The 17,995-nt window shown below is 35.1% G+C and overlaps 1 protein-coding gene across 2 annotated transcripts in view; it reads right to left on the bottom strand.

Moving 5' to 3' along the window:
* Nucleotides 1–1,359: 1,359 nt before the first annotated feature.
* Nucleotides 1,360–17,995, bottom strand: part of LOC133872729 (DNA-directed RNA polymerase I subunit 1) — a 41,869-nt gene continuing 25,233 nt past the window's right edge. For both annotated transcript variants that reach the window (XM_062310312.1, XM_062310311.1), the window contains 6 exons: nt 16,802–17,004; nt 10,941–11,139; nt 10,564–10,826; nt 7,075–7,215; nt 3,772–4,570; nt 1,360–2,222 (listed from right to left, as the gene is read on the bottom strand). In XM_062310312.1, coding sequence (XP_062166296.1) covers nt 1,626–2,222; nt 3,772–4,570; nt 7,075–7,215; nt 10,564–10,826; nt 10,941–11,139; nt 16,802–17,004 — 2,202 coding nt within the window. In that variant the 3' untranslated portion in view covers nt 1,360–1,625. The remainder of the gene's footprint in view (nt 2,223–3,771; nt 4,571–7,074; nt 7,216–10,563; nt 10,827–10,940; nt 11,140–16,801; nt 17,005–17,995) is intronic.

The following is a 17,995-nucleotide window of genomic DNA, read 5'->3' as shown; positions in this document are numbered from 1 at the left end:
TTTTTTTTTTTTTTTTTTTTTTATGATAATTTTGATTCGTGATATTTGATAAAAGAAAAAGCTTTCGTGGCTTAAAGCAACACGATTTTAGATGGAGCTCTTAAAGACTCGATTCTTTTTTGGCCTTTTTATATATTTTTAAAATAATAAAAATAAAATACTCGTGAGCAACAAATATCTTTACCAATTATCATACCTACGGTAAAGCTCCACAGGGAAAAGATAAAACAACTCTTTACACACCTCTTACATACTCTCTCTCACATGAGGTGGGATCCACACCATGATTCCAAATCAGCTTCACTATGAAGGGGTCTCAATATCACTGGAGTTCGGAGATTGCCTGAAAGAAAGAAAGAAAAAAAAAAAAAAATAGAGTTCTTCATTTTTACAATCTTCGCCGTTAATTTTTAACATGAAATCTTCAGTGATTTTTTCATTGTAGGTAAGCGGCCAAACTCAAGGAGATCTTCTAAACGCCTTTACGTTGGATAACAAGTTTTATTTTCATCGAGTAATGTTTCTTACACAACTTTTGTATAACTCTAATAACTTTTTTTAATATCAGCCATTGGATATTTATAGTCTACATGTAGGAAAACAGATCTAATGGTTAATCATAAAAAAAATAAATAAATAAATAAATAAAAAGTTAAGAGTTATACAAAATTTATACGACAATCATTTCTCATTTTCATCTTACTCAAAATATGCCATATAATTATTATGTGTTCTTATTGCAAAATCATAATATTTCATGTCAGGTCATTGAATTTATCATCACCTCATTTTCATCATGTCTTTCGAAAGCCACCAAACTGAATTATTATTCAAAATTAACATAAACATTGGCACGATTAACTTACATAGCACGTAATTGAAATCTGTCAAAAACGTAAGAGTCAAAAATCAGGAAGAGGGAATTAATATGAGAAAAGCTTTGACCCTCAGTAAATTGGGAAAACTATTTTTTACCTCTTTTAACTAGCAATAAATTTGCAACGTTCCTCTCAATCTTTCAATTTTTGCATAACCTCCTGGTCTACCATTTCTACTCCCCAAATAACAAATATACCCGTAAGAAAAAAATAAAAAATAAAAAATATTTTCCTGATTATTATTATTATTATTATTATTATTATTATTATTATTTGCTTTTTCCTGAAATGTCTTTTTTTTTTAAAAAAAAAAAAAAAAAAAAAAAAAAAAGAAGAAGAAGAAATATCGTAAATATTTTATCATTTTGGATCACGCAAAAAGGGACATTGCAAATTTGTTGGCAGTAAAAGGAAGATAAATGTAGTTTTGCCCAAGAATTTTTTTGCTGATTGTCATTGTTTTCTGAGATTTACCAGTATATTTAGAATTTGCCTTGTTCCAAGTAGTTCCTTAATTGAACTTCTATGAAATTGAAAATTCTACCACTTTTTTAATTTGATGAGCTACTGCTATGAAGAAATCTCAAACTGTTTGATCAATTCATACCTATGTAATTGAGATTGCAAGTCTTGTAGATCTCAAAAAGATTAGGATATCGGCAAAAATTTTACTCAACAACCAACTTTAACGGTAGTACTTCCGACCCCAAAATTTGCAATAATTTAAAGCTGAGGTACTTCTATACATCAGATTTCCAAATTCTGCATCACATCAATACATCCAGTACCCATCTTCACTGGCAATCCAACACAGATCCTAGCAGATGGGGTCTCCAAATCGTCTGTCTCCCCATGATATGCTGCTCCAACGATGAATTTTGAAGCCGTCTCAAAAGACATCTTACAAAAAGGAGATATTGATTCTGCTATTCCCCCAAGTCTATTCATCGGACGATAGCCACCCGAATGAGTCATATAGTCAGCAATAAGTGTTAGGTGCCGCATATTGACAGAAATACCGTAAGAACCGAAAACGTGTTGTATTTCCCTGATAATAGTTTCTCTGGCAGCTTCCACTCCATAAGTGGTTAGCATAGCATGGATGTTATTGGAATATAAATACCTGACATCAAGAGCATCCTGGAACTGCCACAATGTACTGAAATCCACTCCGGTGGTTTGCAGAGCCGGAACTTTTTCTTTTTCTGCTGGTGAGATACTCTTCCGGTCTTTGGGATTTATACCATAGTATATCACTTGTTTTTCTTTGCACGAAATGATTTTACACCCATCAATCTTGCCAAAGCTCTGGATGTAAACCTTCTTGGCAGTTTTTAGAGCAATCTACATAAAATTTTGCAAAAGAAATAACGTAAATTTCAACAAGGGGCAGTAATCACAAGAATGTATCATCCTTTCCAAAAACATAATAATAATAATAATAAAAAAAAAAAAGCCAAATCACAAAATGTGACATAAGCAAGAGCAATTGCATTTCTCTTCTAAATAAAAGTTGAGTAACCACGGTTTGTTATTGGGAGGCTAATCCTGACCCTTTATGGAGTCGTGATTTCCAGGCCAATAAATAGTTTGATAGTTGTTAGACAGTAGTAGACAGCATTTTAAGCTCTTAGAAGACCAGAATCCATGTCTCAGCACTACCTCCAATGGGCTTACATTACATACAAGCTGGCATCCTCTGACCATGTCAATCATCAGAAGTGAAAGGGCCTTTGCCGGAAGCCAGAGGCCCACATAGTGTCACTGGCAGGTCGTATGCTCATGTTGGGGGTAATTTATGCAGGGTCCGTTCCCAGGGTCAAACATTTTGGGTATCCTGTTGTACATCTATATCAGAGGGAGAGAGACAGAGTATGTAATTCCCCCTGATCATTGTGAATTGATCTCCCTTACAAGATGGATGTAGACAATCTTGCTCAAGCACATAAATCCAAGTGTCCCTCATATTTGTCTTTTTGCTGGCCTTGGGGGTACATTGACAATGTTTTGGTATTTTGGGAGGGGGAGGCATTGTCCCAATTGAAAGTTTGAAGGGGACATTGTCAATTGGGTGGTAATTTGAATGAGGTTATGTGGACTTTTCCCCTTTATTTATCTAAAAGGGTGTAGGCTACAATTTTAGACGCTTTGTTTTTGTATTTTTGTTTCTTTTTGTACTAGTGCCTACATGTTACCTTACTGATATATCAATTTTGGCACATATTTATGAAGTTTAATAGATATACTTTTTGTGATATACATATTGTGGAATAAAATATTTCATTTCTTTGTGGAATTGTATTTATAATATTTTTTTTTATATATAAAAGAAACATAGTATATAAAGAGAACAAAAAAAATGATCTTGTCATTATATTTTATTATTTTAGTTCCACCCCAAGAGATGAATTCCTGACACTGCCACTGATAAGCACAATATCTCAACTTTTCAACAAAGTTTGAAAGAAAATAGGGCACTTTAAAGTTGCCAAAGCAACCATGGAATACTCCATCCATCCACCAAATACTTTCCTCTTTCAAAAAAAGGCAACATTTTATGGACACTGCAATTAATTTCAAGTTTTCCAAGTTACCCCAGCATAAAAAGAGAAGGAGGACTTGTGAAATAGAGGTGATTTTGGAAAGTGAAGAGTTTTGCAAATTATTCCAAAAACACAATGAATTCAGGACAGACCAACGGGAAAAGGAGGGAAATATCCACCTGATAGGAGTAACAAGAAAGGTTGATGTGAAACTGAAAAATAAATGGAAATCTGCGCCGAGGGCCACAAAGAAAACAAAAAACTTGGAAGAAAATATTTGCTAAAAGAAATCAATAAGATGGATGATACCATCAGGAATGAAAAAGAAAAGAAAGAGAATGTGAAAGAACCTGGGCCAGTAAAATATGGGGTTCGCCGATAAACCGAAAATGGACCTCAAAGTGCATTCCCTTAGCTTTCACAAAACATGCTCTATCATAATCTTTCTTGACTAGTTTTCCTCTGGACCTCTTCTTCTTTTTGACTTCTGGTTGGTTCTTTTTGCCCTTTGACTTTTGCTTAGAGGATTTTCCAAGTCCTGATAGTTCAGATGTCTTGTCTTTTGCATCAGGCATCCCCCCAATGACATCATCCTTACTCACTTCAATATCATTCTCTACCTGGTCAATTTCACTTTCAGAGCCAGCTGTTAGTTCCCCTTCATTTAGTTCCTCATCAGAAGTATCCTCATAATCCATCTCGTCTGTTGCTTGCTGCTTTCTCTTCTGTGCATCCAGACCAAGATCCTCAGACCCTCCATCATCAACATCCTCGTCATCATCATTTTCCTCCTGGCGTTCTGATCTGTTGCCAGATGCATCATCATCTGTTCCATTTGAAGCATCTGATTGCGAATCTGGCATGAAATTTTTTATGCCACTAATTTTAGAAAGCAAGAGCAGATGATTTTGTATCGCGTCCTCCAGCTCTCTCACAAAAACAACCTTTAGGCTTTCCTCCCAGTCTTCTAATGAAATATCAGTGTGTTTTGGATAGTTTTCAGGTACGTAAAGCATCATCTCAAGCTTATAAATACGGCAATTCTGGCGTTCATGAACAGCAGCTGGCATTACAGATACTTTCATACTCTTTATAATGTCTGCTACAGTTATCTTCTTCAACTTATCAGCAAGACGAGAGGCATCTTCCCTGTAGACAACAAATTCATCAAATATCAACCTCTTTCTGTATATATTTGTATACATGTGTCTAGTGCGTGTTCATCACCGTAATGCATGTCTATCAAACAAACAGAGGGAGTGGTAGTTAGAAGCTTTACATTTTAAAAGTTTTCAAGATCAGATGCTCCATGCTCAGCAGGCCGTAAGATTAAAAAAAACCTACAAGGAGTACATAAATTTTGCCACTAAAGAAGGAAAGAACTTGCATAATCAACATTGTAGAATTTGATGGCACATTTTACAACCCAAGACACAATACTATCCTCCAATCAAGCTTTGTACCACAGAACATAGGGTGTTTCTTATCATTTTTTTTTTAAAAAAAAAAGGGGAATTGGGGGCGACCAAATTTCACAATACAATTACCGCTGTGTAACTTACACATAAATTAAGTTTCTTTTTTAAAAAAAAAAAAAAATGATTGTATTAGGGAAAAAAATAATGAAAAGAAAAAAAATAAACATACATACATACATAAAAATATCCTTCTGTATTTGATAAGCAATATCCTAGATGTACTTCTTTATCAGGGATAAAGCTAAATTTCGATCTTTGGACAGGAATTATTTTTAGGTGTTATAGGCATCTTAGAAATAAATAAAGAATCTCATTCGTTTAGGTTTTAACTCTGCCCTCCATCAGTGTCTGTTCTGAATTTCGCAGTTGTGACTCTTCAATCCTCTGCCATATTCATTAAAGGCAAATGTGTGCATGTATATTTGACCATCTCAGTAGATAATAATTGATAACTTAATACTCTCCAATGATTAGTACTTTCAGAGGGCTTGGGGAGGGGGGGGGGGGGGGGGGAGAGAGAGAGAAATATTAGTAATGTCTGAGGAATGTTCTTCGTTCAACAGTAGATAGTTAATGACTTCATCAACTAATTATTAGTTTATTTCCAAGAAAGCCCTTTATTCTTGATTGTTAGAAGAAAAATCGTGTACCTACAGATACTTGAATTATAAGGAAATGTTTGTTATTATTGTTAGTAATCTTATTATTATCATTGTTATCAATAGCCTAGTTTCCTTCATTTAATGAGTTTTGTACAATTGTCTCTATTTGATCATATTACTTGGATGAGTTTATTGTTTACACAGTTTAGTTCATTATTTCCATGAGCAACATTCTATGAAACGTAATCTAATACAATACTGTTTTAGAAGGTAACTAAGTTGACTTGCTGAATAGATATTAAAACGGAAAGAAAATCTGTGTTCTTCAACTGGTACCAGAACTGTTTCAAGAGCCCTTTTTTTTGCAGTTTAGTACTCTGCCTCAGAAGCAGATATCCTATTTTTTCTTTTCTAATTGAAACAAAAAAGGAACAATGTGAGACCATTTTCTACATCAGTGGATGGAGAATCATACAAAGTTAAACATTTTCCAATTTAATTAATGATTTAATATGTTCTGGTGGCAAATTTGACAAACTGTGAATACATGAACCCTAACCTTCCACCTACTTTTCACCACTACTTCAATTCTATGACCTCCTACAATCTCCCGTCCTATAAAAGTGAAAAATGGTCTACAAACCCAAAAAAAAAAAATTATTTTCTGCATAGCATTTGGACACCACTTATCAAAACTAGGGTTATAAATGAACTGATTTGTTTGTAAACAGCTCGAGCTTAACTTGTATAAACTCGACTCGTGTTCAATTCATTTATAAGCTCATTTATTAAACAAGCCGAACTCATATAAACTTGTATAACTTCATTTTTATTGTTTTTTCTATAGTTTTATTTTTAACTTTGTAATTAGAACATCTTAAGTATTTAAAACGATAAAAGGGAATTCTCTTATTAATATGATAGATATAGTTTGAATTCTTGTAATTGTGAGTCTAGATCTAGATATATGTATGTGTGTGTGTGTGTGTATAATGAATGTATATATATACTAACAAAAATACCTATAAAACCGAGATTTGATTGTTCAAGTTTCTAAATAAGGCTATAAGGTATAATATAAATGATCAATTTCATGATTATATGTGATTTATTACAAATACAAGACTTGTGAAGTTAAATTTTATAAGTTTATAAATAAAAACCAATTTATCTAATTAACTCGAATGATAAAATCCTAACAATAATTAACAAATGATTAGCATGCAATTACAAAAAATATAAACAATGACGATATTTACTTTATATAAGGAATGAGTAAGTTAATTGAGCAGCTCGTAAAAAAAGCTCAAGTTCGTTCGAAAACTAAATGAATGATTTTGAACAAATTATCTAGCTCAGCGATAAGCTCGAGCTTGACTCGTATTTGAAACAAAATTAAATGAACCAAACTTGACATTCAACGCTCGGCTTGATTACAGCCCTACTTAGAATTTAGAACCACCACAGAAGTAACTTGAAACTCAAAAGAAATTACTTAGATGAACAAATATTTTCAAGCAATATCAATGAGGGTAAAGAACCTAGCCGCAAAATGGATTTGTTTGCAACTTACTTTGAGCTCCCTAGTTGGAAGGGGCATGTCATCACAGGCGTCTTAATATCACTTGACGCAGTCATCAAGATTTCCTGTAGACGTGGAATTCCAAGCGTCACATTCATTTCACCTCGCCCAGCAAGATGGAACGTATTCAGCCTGATAAATGGAAACATTTTCAGATGACATGGGATAAATAAAAAAATAATAACAGAATCGTTACTGTACAACTTAGTAAATAACAGCCACTACAATCAAATCTAGCCAGTGGAACATAACAAGCAGATCAAAACAAATCATATAATCTGCATCTAGGAAATTCCAGGTCAGTAAGAAAAGTAGTGGGTGAATATTTTTATATAAAGGTTCATACAGAATTTCGACAAATTGTATCACAGACACAAACATCGAGTACAATCAACGAGAAGATGGATGAGGTTATGGTCAAACACATGATAGGAGAACTAATATACAGCAAAAAAAAAAAAAAAACTGCACTCTTTTATTAAATACAAAGGTTGACAGAAATCCAGAAAGTGCTTCCCCCCACCCCCCCAATCCACCACCACGAGCAGAGAGTTCATATGACCTCCCAATACTTCAACAGGTTAAATCAAATCCTTCAGTGATTCAGCATGATCGTGATGATTATTTGAGTGCACCCAGACACAATAGCATTCAGGCCAACTGAAAGTGGTCACATAGGAGGTTATGTTTCTGGTGGAGCTAGACCATGCAGCCCTCACTTAGGTGGAGAATGGAAGATGTCAGCTAATAATGACAATGTGAGGAAAGCCGCTGCGGTTTATCCTACACTCTCAAATAATGAAGTAAAGGCACTTTGTTTAAATTTCGGATTTGCTTGGAAAAAGAAACGAGGACAGTGGACAGAGGACAGACGGAGGATACGTGGCCCATCAACACCACTTGTTCAGATATTTCTATGTCTAAGCAGGAACATGTACCGTAAATTTAATTCTGCTTTTTTTTTTCTTCTCCTGTGTTGAAGTCATAAGTAACTAAAAAAAAGTATGCCCAATAAATTCTTAAGAACCATGGCAAGATCAATACTGTAGATTATTTTAAAGGTTAAAAAAATACATAAAATCATTAGGATCATTAGTATGTGACACTTGAAACTGTTATGCAATACATTAAATCTGATCCTCACACTACGACAATTTGGAACCACATTAAACTTTCCTAAATAAACATCTTCAGATTCTGAAGTACCAACTTACCCATTCTACAGTTTCATTGACTAAAACCTATGTTGCAAGCTGACACCAAGAAATTCTGTACAAACCATGGCGTTGGGGAAAAAATAACGACACATAATTAATCCACGATGTAAGCCAGTTACAACTACAAAACAATTTCTCCTGCAACCATATTTACTCTCATTATAATATCACTCATGTTGATCACATCCACATATCTATCTTTCCTAAATCTACCACTCTTTTCCTTGTTTGTTTGTTAAACTATGTAACAGGAAGACAAGAAAAATAGTTAAAACTGCTTACATAGGAATCTCTCTTTGAGAATTTTTCTTCCTTTTCCTAATGTTTTCTAGGAACCAAACCAAGGTAATCTCTCAGGTAAGGATCAATCTTCTCTCTAAACAATCTCAGTATTTGAAATTAATATTCACTGTAGACTATCCTTGCTTAAGATCTGTGTGAATCTAATACCTTTTCCTAACTCACGACTAGTTATTGCAGCTTATAGTATCAGCTTTTAATTCTCTAATGTATCACTTTATCATTGTAAATCATTCAGTCAATTTTATACAAGGACAAAAAAAAAATTTTGATAAGTAAATGAAATTTTATATAAAGAAAAAAAGCGTAAGGCGACCCTCTAAGTACACTGAAAGTATACACAAGGAAACGCCTAAGAAGGCAAAGAAAAACGAACAAGAAAATAAGAAAAGCTAATAGACACAGGTGACAAAAAAGCCTCCGTCCAAAGATAAAGGACAAAATTATATTCAACTCATAACTGATCAATTTAAAATGATAATTGCATTATCATTCCTCTATTTAATGCATGTCTTTTGCAAACATAAAATTGTAAATATGGTATCAAAAGTTCTAAAATTCCATCTCTTATCTCTTTTTCTTTTGCATGAAAATCAATTAACTATATATTAATCCAACATTTGACATTGACACAGTTACTACTGATATTTACTCTTCATCCAATGTCTTCTGAGTTGATCAATCCATACCTACCCTAAATTATCCTTTAATGTTTCATCAAGTCCAACAGAGGTTACATATGCACAATCGTATTTATGACTCCTAACATGACACAAGTTCAGTTACTTTTCATCATTCCTCTTCAATGTTCTCAATCAAATTTGAATTAAAGAAAATTACTAAAATAACTAATTGAATTATTTAAAAATAATTTTCAAAAAATATTCTTTGTCATCATCAACTTGTATTTCTCAATTAATTCAAAGCAAGATGACGCCACTTAAATTAAGAGAGGGGGGGGGGGGGGGGGGGGGGACCTCAAGGAGCAGGCTTAAAACCTTCAAGGTCACAAAAAGGAAACAACTGAACGAGTATAAAACCAGCCATCCTTCATACAAAGAGTCCTAGACAAACAAAAGATGGTTCCTTGATGGGCAAGTTTAACAGGTTCAACACATGACTCCAAAAAAGTACTCTCAGAAACTATTGAACTATGAAGATTAACCAAAAACGTGAGAACATTGGAAAAATGAATATATAACCCAATTGGCTAACTCAAGGAGTTCTACCTATCTGTACATACTGGCTAAGGTCACTCAAAAAGTCCAGTGTTTTAGTTTGATTAGTGCTAAAAAAAAATTACGGTCGAAGTAGAAATTGTTAACAAGCATAAGGTTGTGTTGCTATAACCACATCATAAAGACTCTGAAGTTGGAAGAATAAAAAACCATATTTATTGGCATCCACCAAACATCACCAAGATTGAATCACTGAAAATCCTGTGAACATGGCACATGCGCTAACCATCTAACATAAAAAAAACACGCAAATGCACTCAAGCAACTATTATAAGCATAACATGTTTTACGCTATTATAAAATTAAACAGCATTCCATGAAACAAGAATAAGTAAATAAGCGATCCTACGTCATCTGTCAAACATCACCAAGATTGAATCACTGAAAGTCCTATGAAAATGGCACATGCGCTACCCATCTAACATAAAAAAAAAAACATGCAAATGCACTCAAGCAACTATTATAAGCATAACATGTTTTACGCTATTATAAAATTAAACAGCATTCCATGAAACAAGAATAAGTAAATAAGCGATCCTACGTCGTCTGTCAAACATCACCAAGATTGACTAAAAGTCCTATGAACATGGCACATGCGCTACCCATCTAACATAAAAAAACATGCAAATGCACTCAAGCAACTATTATTAGCATAACATGTTTTACACTATTATAAAATTAAACAGCATTCCATGAAACAAGAATAAGTAAATAAGCAATCCTACGTCATCTGTGTCGATGGCTCTCCTACAGACTGCCCAGCAAGCACACCAACTGGTTCCCCAGGCTGTGCAAGACTTAAGACGTATTTGTGCTCCACTAACTTCAGGAAATCCTCTTCTTTGAAAATATCAGGATTTCTCTTCTTCAAGGAGAATTTATGCACAAAGTCCCTTGCTTTTTCTTTAAGGGCATAAGGCAATTCCTTAATGTAACTATTGGATTTGCGAAGCTCTTGACAACTTTTTGTGAAAATTATTTCTTGATTCTGAAAATAAGCAAGAAAAAAGAAATGAAACTTATTAGAAACTAGTTTTGTTTGGAAGACAATAAATTAGATAAATAAACACGCATGCGCGCGCACACATGAACAAGTTCTCACCGGTGCTAGCGCTTCAAAGTTTGCCAGGAAACTTGTTTGATGGACATCCACACCATCTTCTCCATAGCGAAATTGAACAATGGAACCATCAGCATCACGGACAGTATGATCGTAACAAATTTTTAGGCACTCAAGATTTTTTATTAGGCATCTTTGAAGATATCCACTGCGAGATGTTTTCACTGCTGTGTCAACCAACCTAACAAAACGACCATACTTGAAGAGATCAATTTATGGTGAGTAAAAATAGTCTACACCTTCCACGTAGATAAGAATAAATATTAAAAAGACTTCATATTCTTAAAATTAGTCACCAGACTGAAATCCAAAAAACACATAGAAATGTTAAAGCAAGCAATGTCAATAATTATGCACACACATACTAGCATTAGAGCACTTGCATTGCACACGGATCCTTTCTAGTCAATACTTCAATTGAATATGTTAGAAACAAGATACTAAATTTAATCAAGCATTGACATCAACCTTCATAAACTATACTCTTCTCTCTTTCATGTGGATGTTCAATCCAGTAAATATTTTGATTGAACATCCATGAAACAGAATTATAAACTATCTAGCGGATCAAAGTTTCTAAATATGCTGGTCCCATCTCTCATGCAAACAACAAGATAACCTAACTAAAACATCTAACTCCCCTTACTTCATCGAGGACATATTGGTCACTCACTACTTGCCTTGAGCAATGCCCACACTTACATATATTCTTATCATACTTCACATTAAGCAAGCTATCACCATCCCCTTTCTATAGCTTGTTTGGGGTGGAGTGGGTTATGCCTAGTAGTGTATTGGATTTATTGAGTGGTTGGGGCACCTTGCTGGGTCGGGGTCCTGTTATCCGTATTTGGAAGCAAGTTCCTTTATGTGTTTTGTGGGGCTTGTGGCGTGAGAGAAATTCTAGGCTTTTTGAGGATGTGGAGGTTATGGTTGGGGCTCTTTGTAGAAATGTGCTTAATATGTTATATCTTTGGGTGTCGGCGCATAGCCCGGGTAGTATGTCGTTTGCTGATTTTTTACTTTCTTGCTCGTTTCTTTCCACTAATTAGGGGCTCTTTTGTATACTTTCTGTATACTAGGGTTGCGCCCCTTTGCGCTTTTTAATGAATTATTACTTATAAAAAAAAAAAACATTTGGGCATCTCACCCAAACCTACTTCCCAACCAAAGCCTGATCCAGCTTCAAAGAAAAAGACCGTAGCACCTGATTTAATTTCCAGCAAACACAACCACCCTATCAGTACAATTACTGCAAGCATCCTGTGTGGTGGTCTAATACTAAAACCACTGCCCCCAAGATTGTTGACCATCAGCTGCCACATTACTCTCTCCCTCTACCTCTACCATTCTCTCCATCTTTTCAACATGCAGCACCAAGAGACGTGGAACTGAGATGTGTTACAATACATCACAAAATATTGAACAATGAGCAGTCTCAGTTACTACATGCATCAATTGGAAAGATAAATTTATTTTATCAAAATAACTACCACCGAAAAAGAAATTCTCCAACATTCTTCCACACCTCTTCTTTCTTTCATTTTTTATTCAGTTGATGTAGTATTAATTTTGAGGGCTTTAAACGCATAAAAATAAAAATAAAAATCATATTTTGATGTATTGTTTGTCAGATCTTACTGACTGATCTCTGACCTCAATTGATGTATTGTTAGAAAAAATAGACACCATTTTATGGTTCAGGCATTTGAATTCCACTGGCATAACATTCTTGAGAATGACCAACAGCCTCTAGAAAGCAAGCTTTCAAGGGTATTTGAGACAGCTCGACAAAATTGCTTGCATCTTTTTAGGTACTGTAGGTTGCTGAGGCTAAACTCTCTTCGAAATCATAGCTTAGTAATGTTACAGTTTTCTGGAAAATTGCTACGTAATTATTGGCTGGAATTAACCATTTTTTATGGTTTCAAGCTCAACTAAATCACTGATGGTTATTCTTTACCAACCGATTTTCATGTCATCTTTATCGTGTGCCATATTCATTGGCCTGATAAAACGCTTTTTCTTTTTTCTTTTTACTTTTTTCTTTTTCTATAAGTAAATTAAGTAATTGACCCCAAGAGGAGGGGGAAGGAGAGATTCAAATTAGTTACGTCCGCTTCATTAAGTGTGGTCCTCAGACAATCTTTTCGAAATGTCGGAGATAAATTACTTGGGGGCTTTTGATGGTGCCTATGGTCCTAACTCTAATTGTGTTAGAAGATTTTTACGGGATGAATTGGCTGGTTTGCTCAGTTGGTGGAATTTGTCATGGTGCATTGGGGGAGGGATCGTGTGAAGCCCATTTTTGTTCAGTTATGGTGGAGTTCTCCTATTTCATTTTTTTATCATGGTCTTATAAATATTACTCTTGAAAGTAGAACTTTTATGTCGTCGAACAACTGGGATCCTCCCTTTTGGTCTAGAATAGACAGATTTCTAGTCTCTTCTAATTGGGAAGCCAAATTTCCTAAAGTGTCCCAAAAGAGGTTGCAAAGAATTTGCTCAGATTATTTCCCTATTCTTGGTTGTAGAGATTTTCATGGAGGTAAAAGGAATTTTAAGTTCGAGAATATGTGGTTAAAGTCATAGGGATTTGCGGAAAGGGTGAAACAGTGGTGGACTTATTGCCACTTTCAAGGTGCTTCGATTTCATTTTGGCTCGTAAACTTACGGCTTTGAAAGTTGATTTAAAAGTTTGGAATGAAGAGGTGTTTGGCCATGTAGAGAGAGGGGGAAAAAAAATTCTTTTGAATGAGTTACGATATCTTGATCTTCTGAAAGAAAAAAGAGCTTTATGTGATAAGGAAAAATTGATGAAGACTTATCAAAAAGAAAAATTGATGAAGGCTAAAGTTATAAGTGATTTGGAGAGGTATGCTCTTATGGAGCAAGTGAGTTCGAGGCAAAAATCGAGGGAGTTGTGGTTAAGAGAAGGTGACAAATGCAAGAAGTTTTTTCATCAAATGGCCAACTCGAATAGAAGAAATAAATCCATTGAGTCTTTGATGGTTAATTGTATAGTTTCTATAGATCATTCTGAGATTAGAGAACATATTGTGCAGGACTATAAAAGTTTGTATACCAAACAGTTTAGTTGGCAGCCTAAGTTGAACGGCATTTCTTTTGACTCCATTGCTGAGGTTGAGGCTAATTGGTTGAAGAGAGCATTTGAGGAAGGTGAGGTTTTTGAGGTGGTAAAAGCCTTGAACAGTGATAAGCCCCAGACTCTAATGGTTTTTCTATCGCGTTCTTCCAAGCTTGTTGGGATGTTTTAAAAGATGATATAATGAATGTTTTACATGATTCCCATGCTAGAGGCAAGTTTGAAATAAGTCTTAATGCAACTTTCATCGCTCTCATTCCAAAAAAATCAAGGGCTATTAGGGATTGTTGCCCTATTAGTCTAATGGGTGGAGTTTACAATATTGTCGTAAAAGTACTTGCCAACAGGTTGAAAATGGTTCTGAAGAAGATTGTTTCCAACTCTTAAGATCCATTCATTGGGGGAAGGCAAAGCCTAGATTCTATTCTGTTTGCTAACAAATGCCTTGATGGTAGAATCAAATCTGGGAGCCATGTGAATCGGAGTTTTCTGTTGCATATGCTGGGGAAGTGCGGTTTTGGGGGGAAATCGTATTTTTGGGTAGCTCATTGTATTTCTTCGATGCTTTTTTCTTCTATCTTTGTGAACAACACTCCAACAAGATTTTTTTGTAGTTCTTGTGGCCTAAGACAAGGAGAACCTTTTGTCTCCTTTGTTGCTTATCATCGTTATGGAGGTTTTAAAATGATCTCTGCAATAATGAATGACATTTTTATCAGGCTTTACAGTGGGGTCTAGGAATGTTGCTGAACTTAACATCTCTCATCTTTTGTCTGTGGATAACACTTCGATTATTTTGCAGGGCAAACCTTTTTTTTTTTTTTTGGATAAGTAAGAAACCAATCTCATTAAAAAAAACGTAAGGCACCCCTTGGTACACTGAGAGTATACTTGCAGGGCAAACCTAGATCACCTCCATTATTTGTGTTGCTTGTTCTTGTTTTTCAAAGTTGTCTCAGGTTTGAAAATTAATCTAGCTAAATCAAAGTTGGTCTCTGTTTGCAATGTCAATCACATTCTAGGCTGCAAGTTTCTTCCTACCTATGAAATATCTAAATCTTCCGCTGGGAGATCCTTTTAAGCCCAATAGGTTTGAAGATTAATCTGGCTAAATCAAAGTTTGTCTATGTTTGCAATGTCAATCACATTCTAGGCTGCAGGTTTCTTCCTTGCCTATGAAATATCTAGGTCTTCCATTGGGAGATCCTTTAAGACCAAATCTATTTGGGATGGCATTATTGAGAAGATAATATGTCGTTTGGCTCGCTGGAAGAGGTTGTACTTGTCTAAGGATGGTTGGATTACTTTGATTAAGAGCACATTGTCTAATTTGCTTACCTGTTTCTTGTCTCTTTTTCCCATCCCTAGTGGTATTGCCAATTGCACAGAGAAGTTACAACGGGATTTCTTGTCAGGTAGTATTGGTAAAGAGTTCAAATTTCACATGGTGAGTTGGTCCAAGGTTAGTTCTCTTATTTCGGTGGGTGGTTGAGGGTCATAAATTACTTTCGTTTAACCAAGCTCTAATGGGAAAGTAGCTATGGCAATATGATTTTGAAGGAGAAGCTTTGTAAAGAGCAGTAGTGGATTGAAAATATGGCAGCTCGTGGGGTGGGTGGGGTTATGGTGAGCTTAATGGGTCGTATGGGGTTGGTCTATGGAAAAATATAAGAAAAGGTTGAGGGAATTCTCTAGATATACTAGATTTGAGGTGGAATTCTCTAGATATATTAGATTTGAGACGGGTGACGGCTCCAAAATTAGATTTTGACATGACGTGTGGTGTGGAGAGCAAACCCTTAAGGTAGCTTTTTCCAGAGTTATTCAGTGTATTGCTCACTTCAAGGATGCTACCATGGCATATTACTTATAGATTTCTAATGACTCTCATAAGTGGAACATTAATTTTATCATAGAGGCACAGGACTAGGAGGTGGATTTCTTCTCCACGTTTTTCAATCTGTTGTATTCCATCAAACTAAGACAGGGTGATGAAGATAGGCTTTGTTGGGCCCCTTCCAAAAGAAGGTTGTTTGATGTCAGATCATTCTATATTATCCTAAATTCCATGATAGTACTCATTTCCCTTGGAGGAGTATTTGGAGGAATAAGATTACCTTAAGAATCGTGTTCTTTGCTTGGTCTGCCGCTTTAGGGAAGATCCTCACTATGGATAACTTAAGGAAGCAACATCTCATAGTGGTAGATTGGTGTTGCATGTGCAAGAAGAATGAAAAAATTGTAGATCACCTTCTGCTCTATTGCAAGATTGCTAATGCATTATGGAGTTCTATTTTCGGCTTTTATGGGTTAAAGTGAGTCATACCTCGACGGCTGGCGGATCTCTTTGCATGTTCAAGAGAGCAATGTGATACTTTTTGAAGTGTAGCAGTGTGGAAGATGATCATGTCTTGCTTAATGTGGTGTATCTAGAGAGAGAAATTATCGTAGTTGTGATGATTGTGGGAGGACGATGGTGGTACTAAGGCCTTCTTCTTCACAACCCTTTACCATTGGGCAATTGCCTATGATTGTCTTCAGATTTCTAGTTTTCATGATTTTATTTATCTTTTCTCATTTTTTTGATTAGGTATTTCTCTTGTATACTTATTGTGTATTTTGGTTGCGCCCTTTCACTTACCAATGAATTTCGATTACTTAAAGAAAAATAAAAGAAGAAAATATATTACTTATACCCATTAGAAAGGACAAAGACATGGATAGAATTTTGACTTACCCTTCACGACCAGCCATGCAATGAAAGTAATATTCTTGAAGGTGGAGACCAGAGAGAAAGCGATCAATAATAAAGCCGCCAGCTCGAGCTGCCCAATCCCATGGAGAGAAGCAGGGTAAAGTTTTTCCAGAAACCATTCGAGGGACTCGTTTGCCTTCTAACTCTTGTTGGCCTAAATGGGAAGATATTTGCTGGAAATTGACCTGTTTAAAGCATGACGCAGTCAATGAAAAAGGCTATATAATCTTAACAAAAAGTATATGAATAATAGATTGTGATAACAAAGGAGCTTATGTTAAGCAGGTTTTACAAGTAAAACTTGGATCAGAACCATTTCCTAAATACATAGACAGGACAAATGTTGTCATGATTACTTCAAAGGTACTACGACCAAAGTTTGAAGTTCTAAGTTCATAACATGCAAGGTCCAGAGGAAGTTCACTAAGGCATCACGTCTCCAACAACCAAATCTAAAAAACAGACAAACCAAATGCAACTTAAGTTGACCAACGCAATTTTGACTTCTAATAATCATAGGTTATGTAATTAGAGAACGAACCATGAACACAGTACCCTGAGCACAAATGATAAAAGTCACACTAAGGGGAAACCGGTTGTTGGTGCCAATTTGGAGAATGGCTCCGTTGTGTTTGATGTGGTGTCTATGGAATGAACGGAATGCACATAGTTTTGAAGATTGTGAGACTGGTTCGATTAACTTGAAGAAGTTGATGATACAAACCTTGTTTATGTGGAGAGTGACGATACAGTCTATGCCTGTGTTCTTATTCTAATTTTTTAGATATGTGTTCTTCTTTCTCTTTGAATTAGGGGTATCATGTATACATCATGTGTACTTTGGATTGCACCCCTCTATGCTTTTTTTGAAATATACTATACTTATAAAAAAAAAAAGAAAAAAAAAGAAGCATTAAACTAAATGTAAAAAAAACATTTGTCATCTTTAGCTCATTTTCCACCTTAAAATTAAAAATTATTAAGTATGCGTTTTCTAACATACTAGAAAAGAAAGCAAGACAAGAGTTAGGAAGTTAAAAGCAATAAAATTGGAAAAATTAAATTAGGAGCACAAAGAGATGAACTAAAATGCAAGATCATAAGGCACAAGTACCAAACAAACAATGGATCATGGCATACAATAAGCCCCCCATCCACAAAATAACAAATAAACCA

This window comes from Alnus glutinosa, chromosome 7, assembly GCF_958979055.1.
Source record: "Alnus glutinosa chromosome 7, dhAlnGlut1.1, whole genome shotgun sequence".
NCBI classification, from domain to species: Eukaryota; Viridiplantae; Streptophyta; class Magnoliopsida; order Fagales; family Betulaceae; genus Alnus; species Alnus glutinosa.
This window is presented reverse-complemented; position numbering and strand designations above follow the sequence as displayed.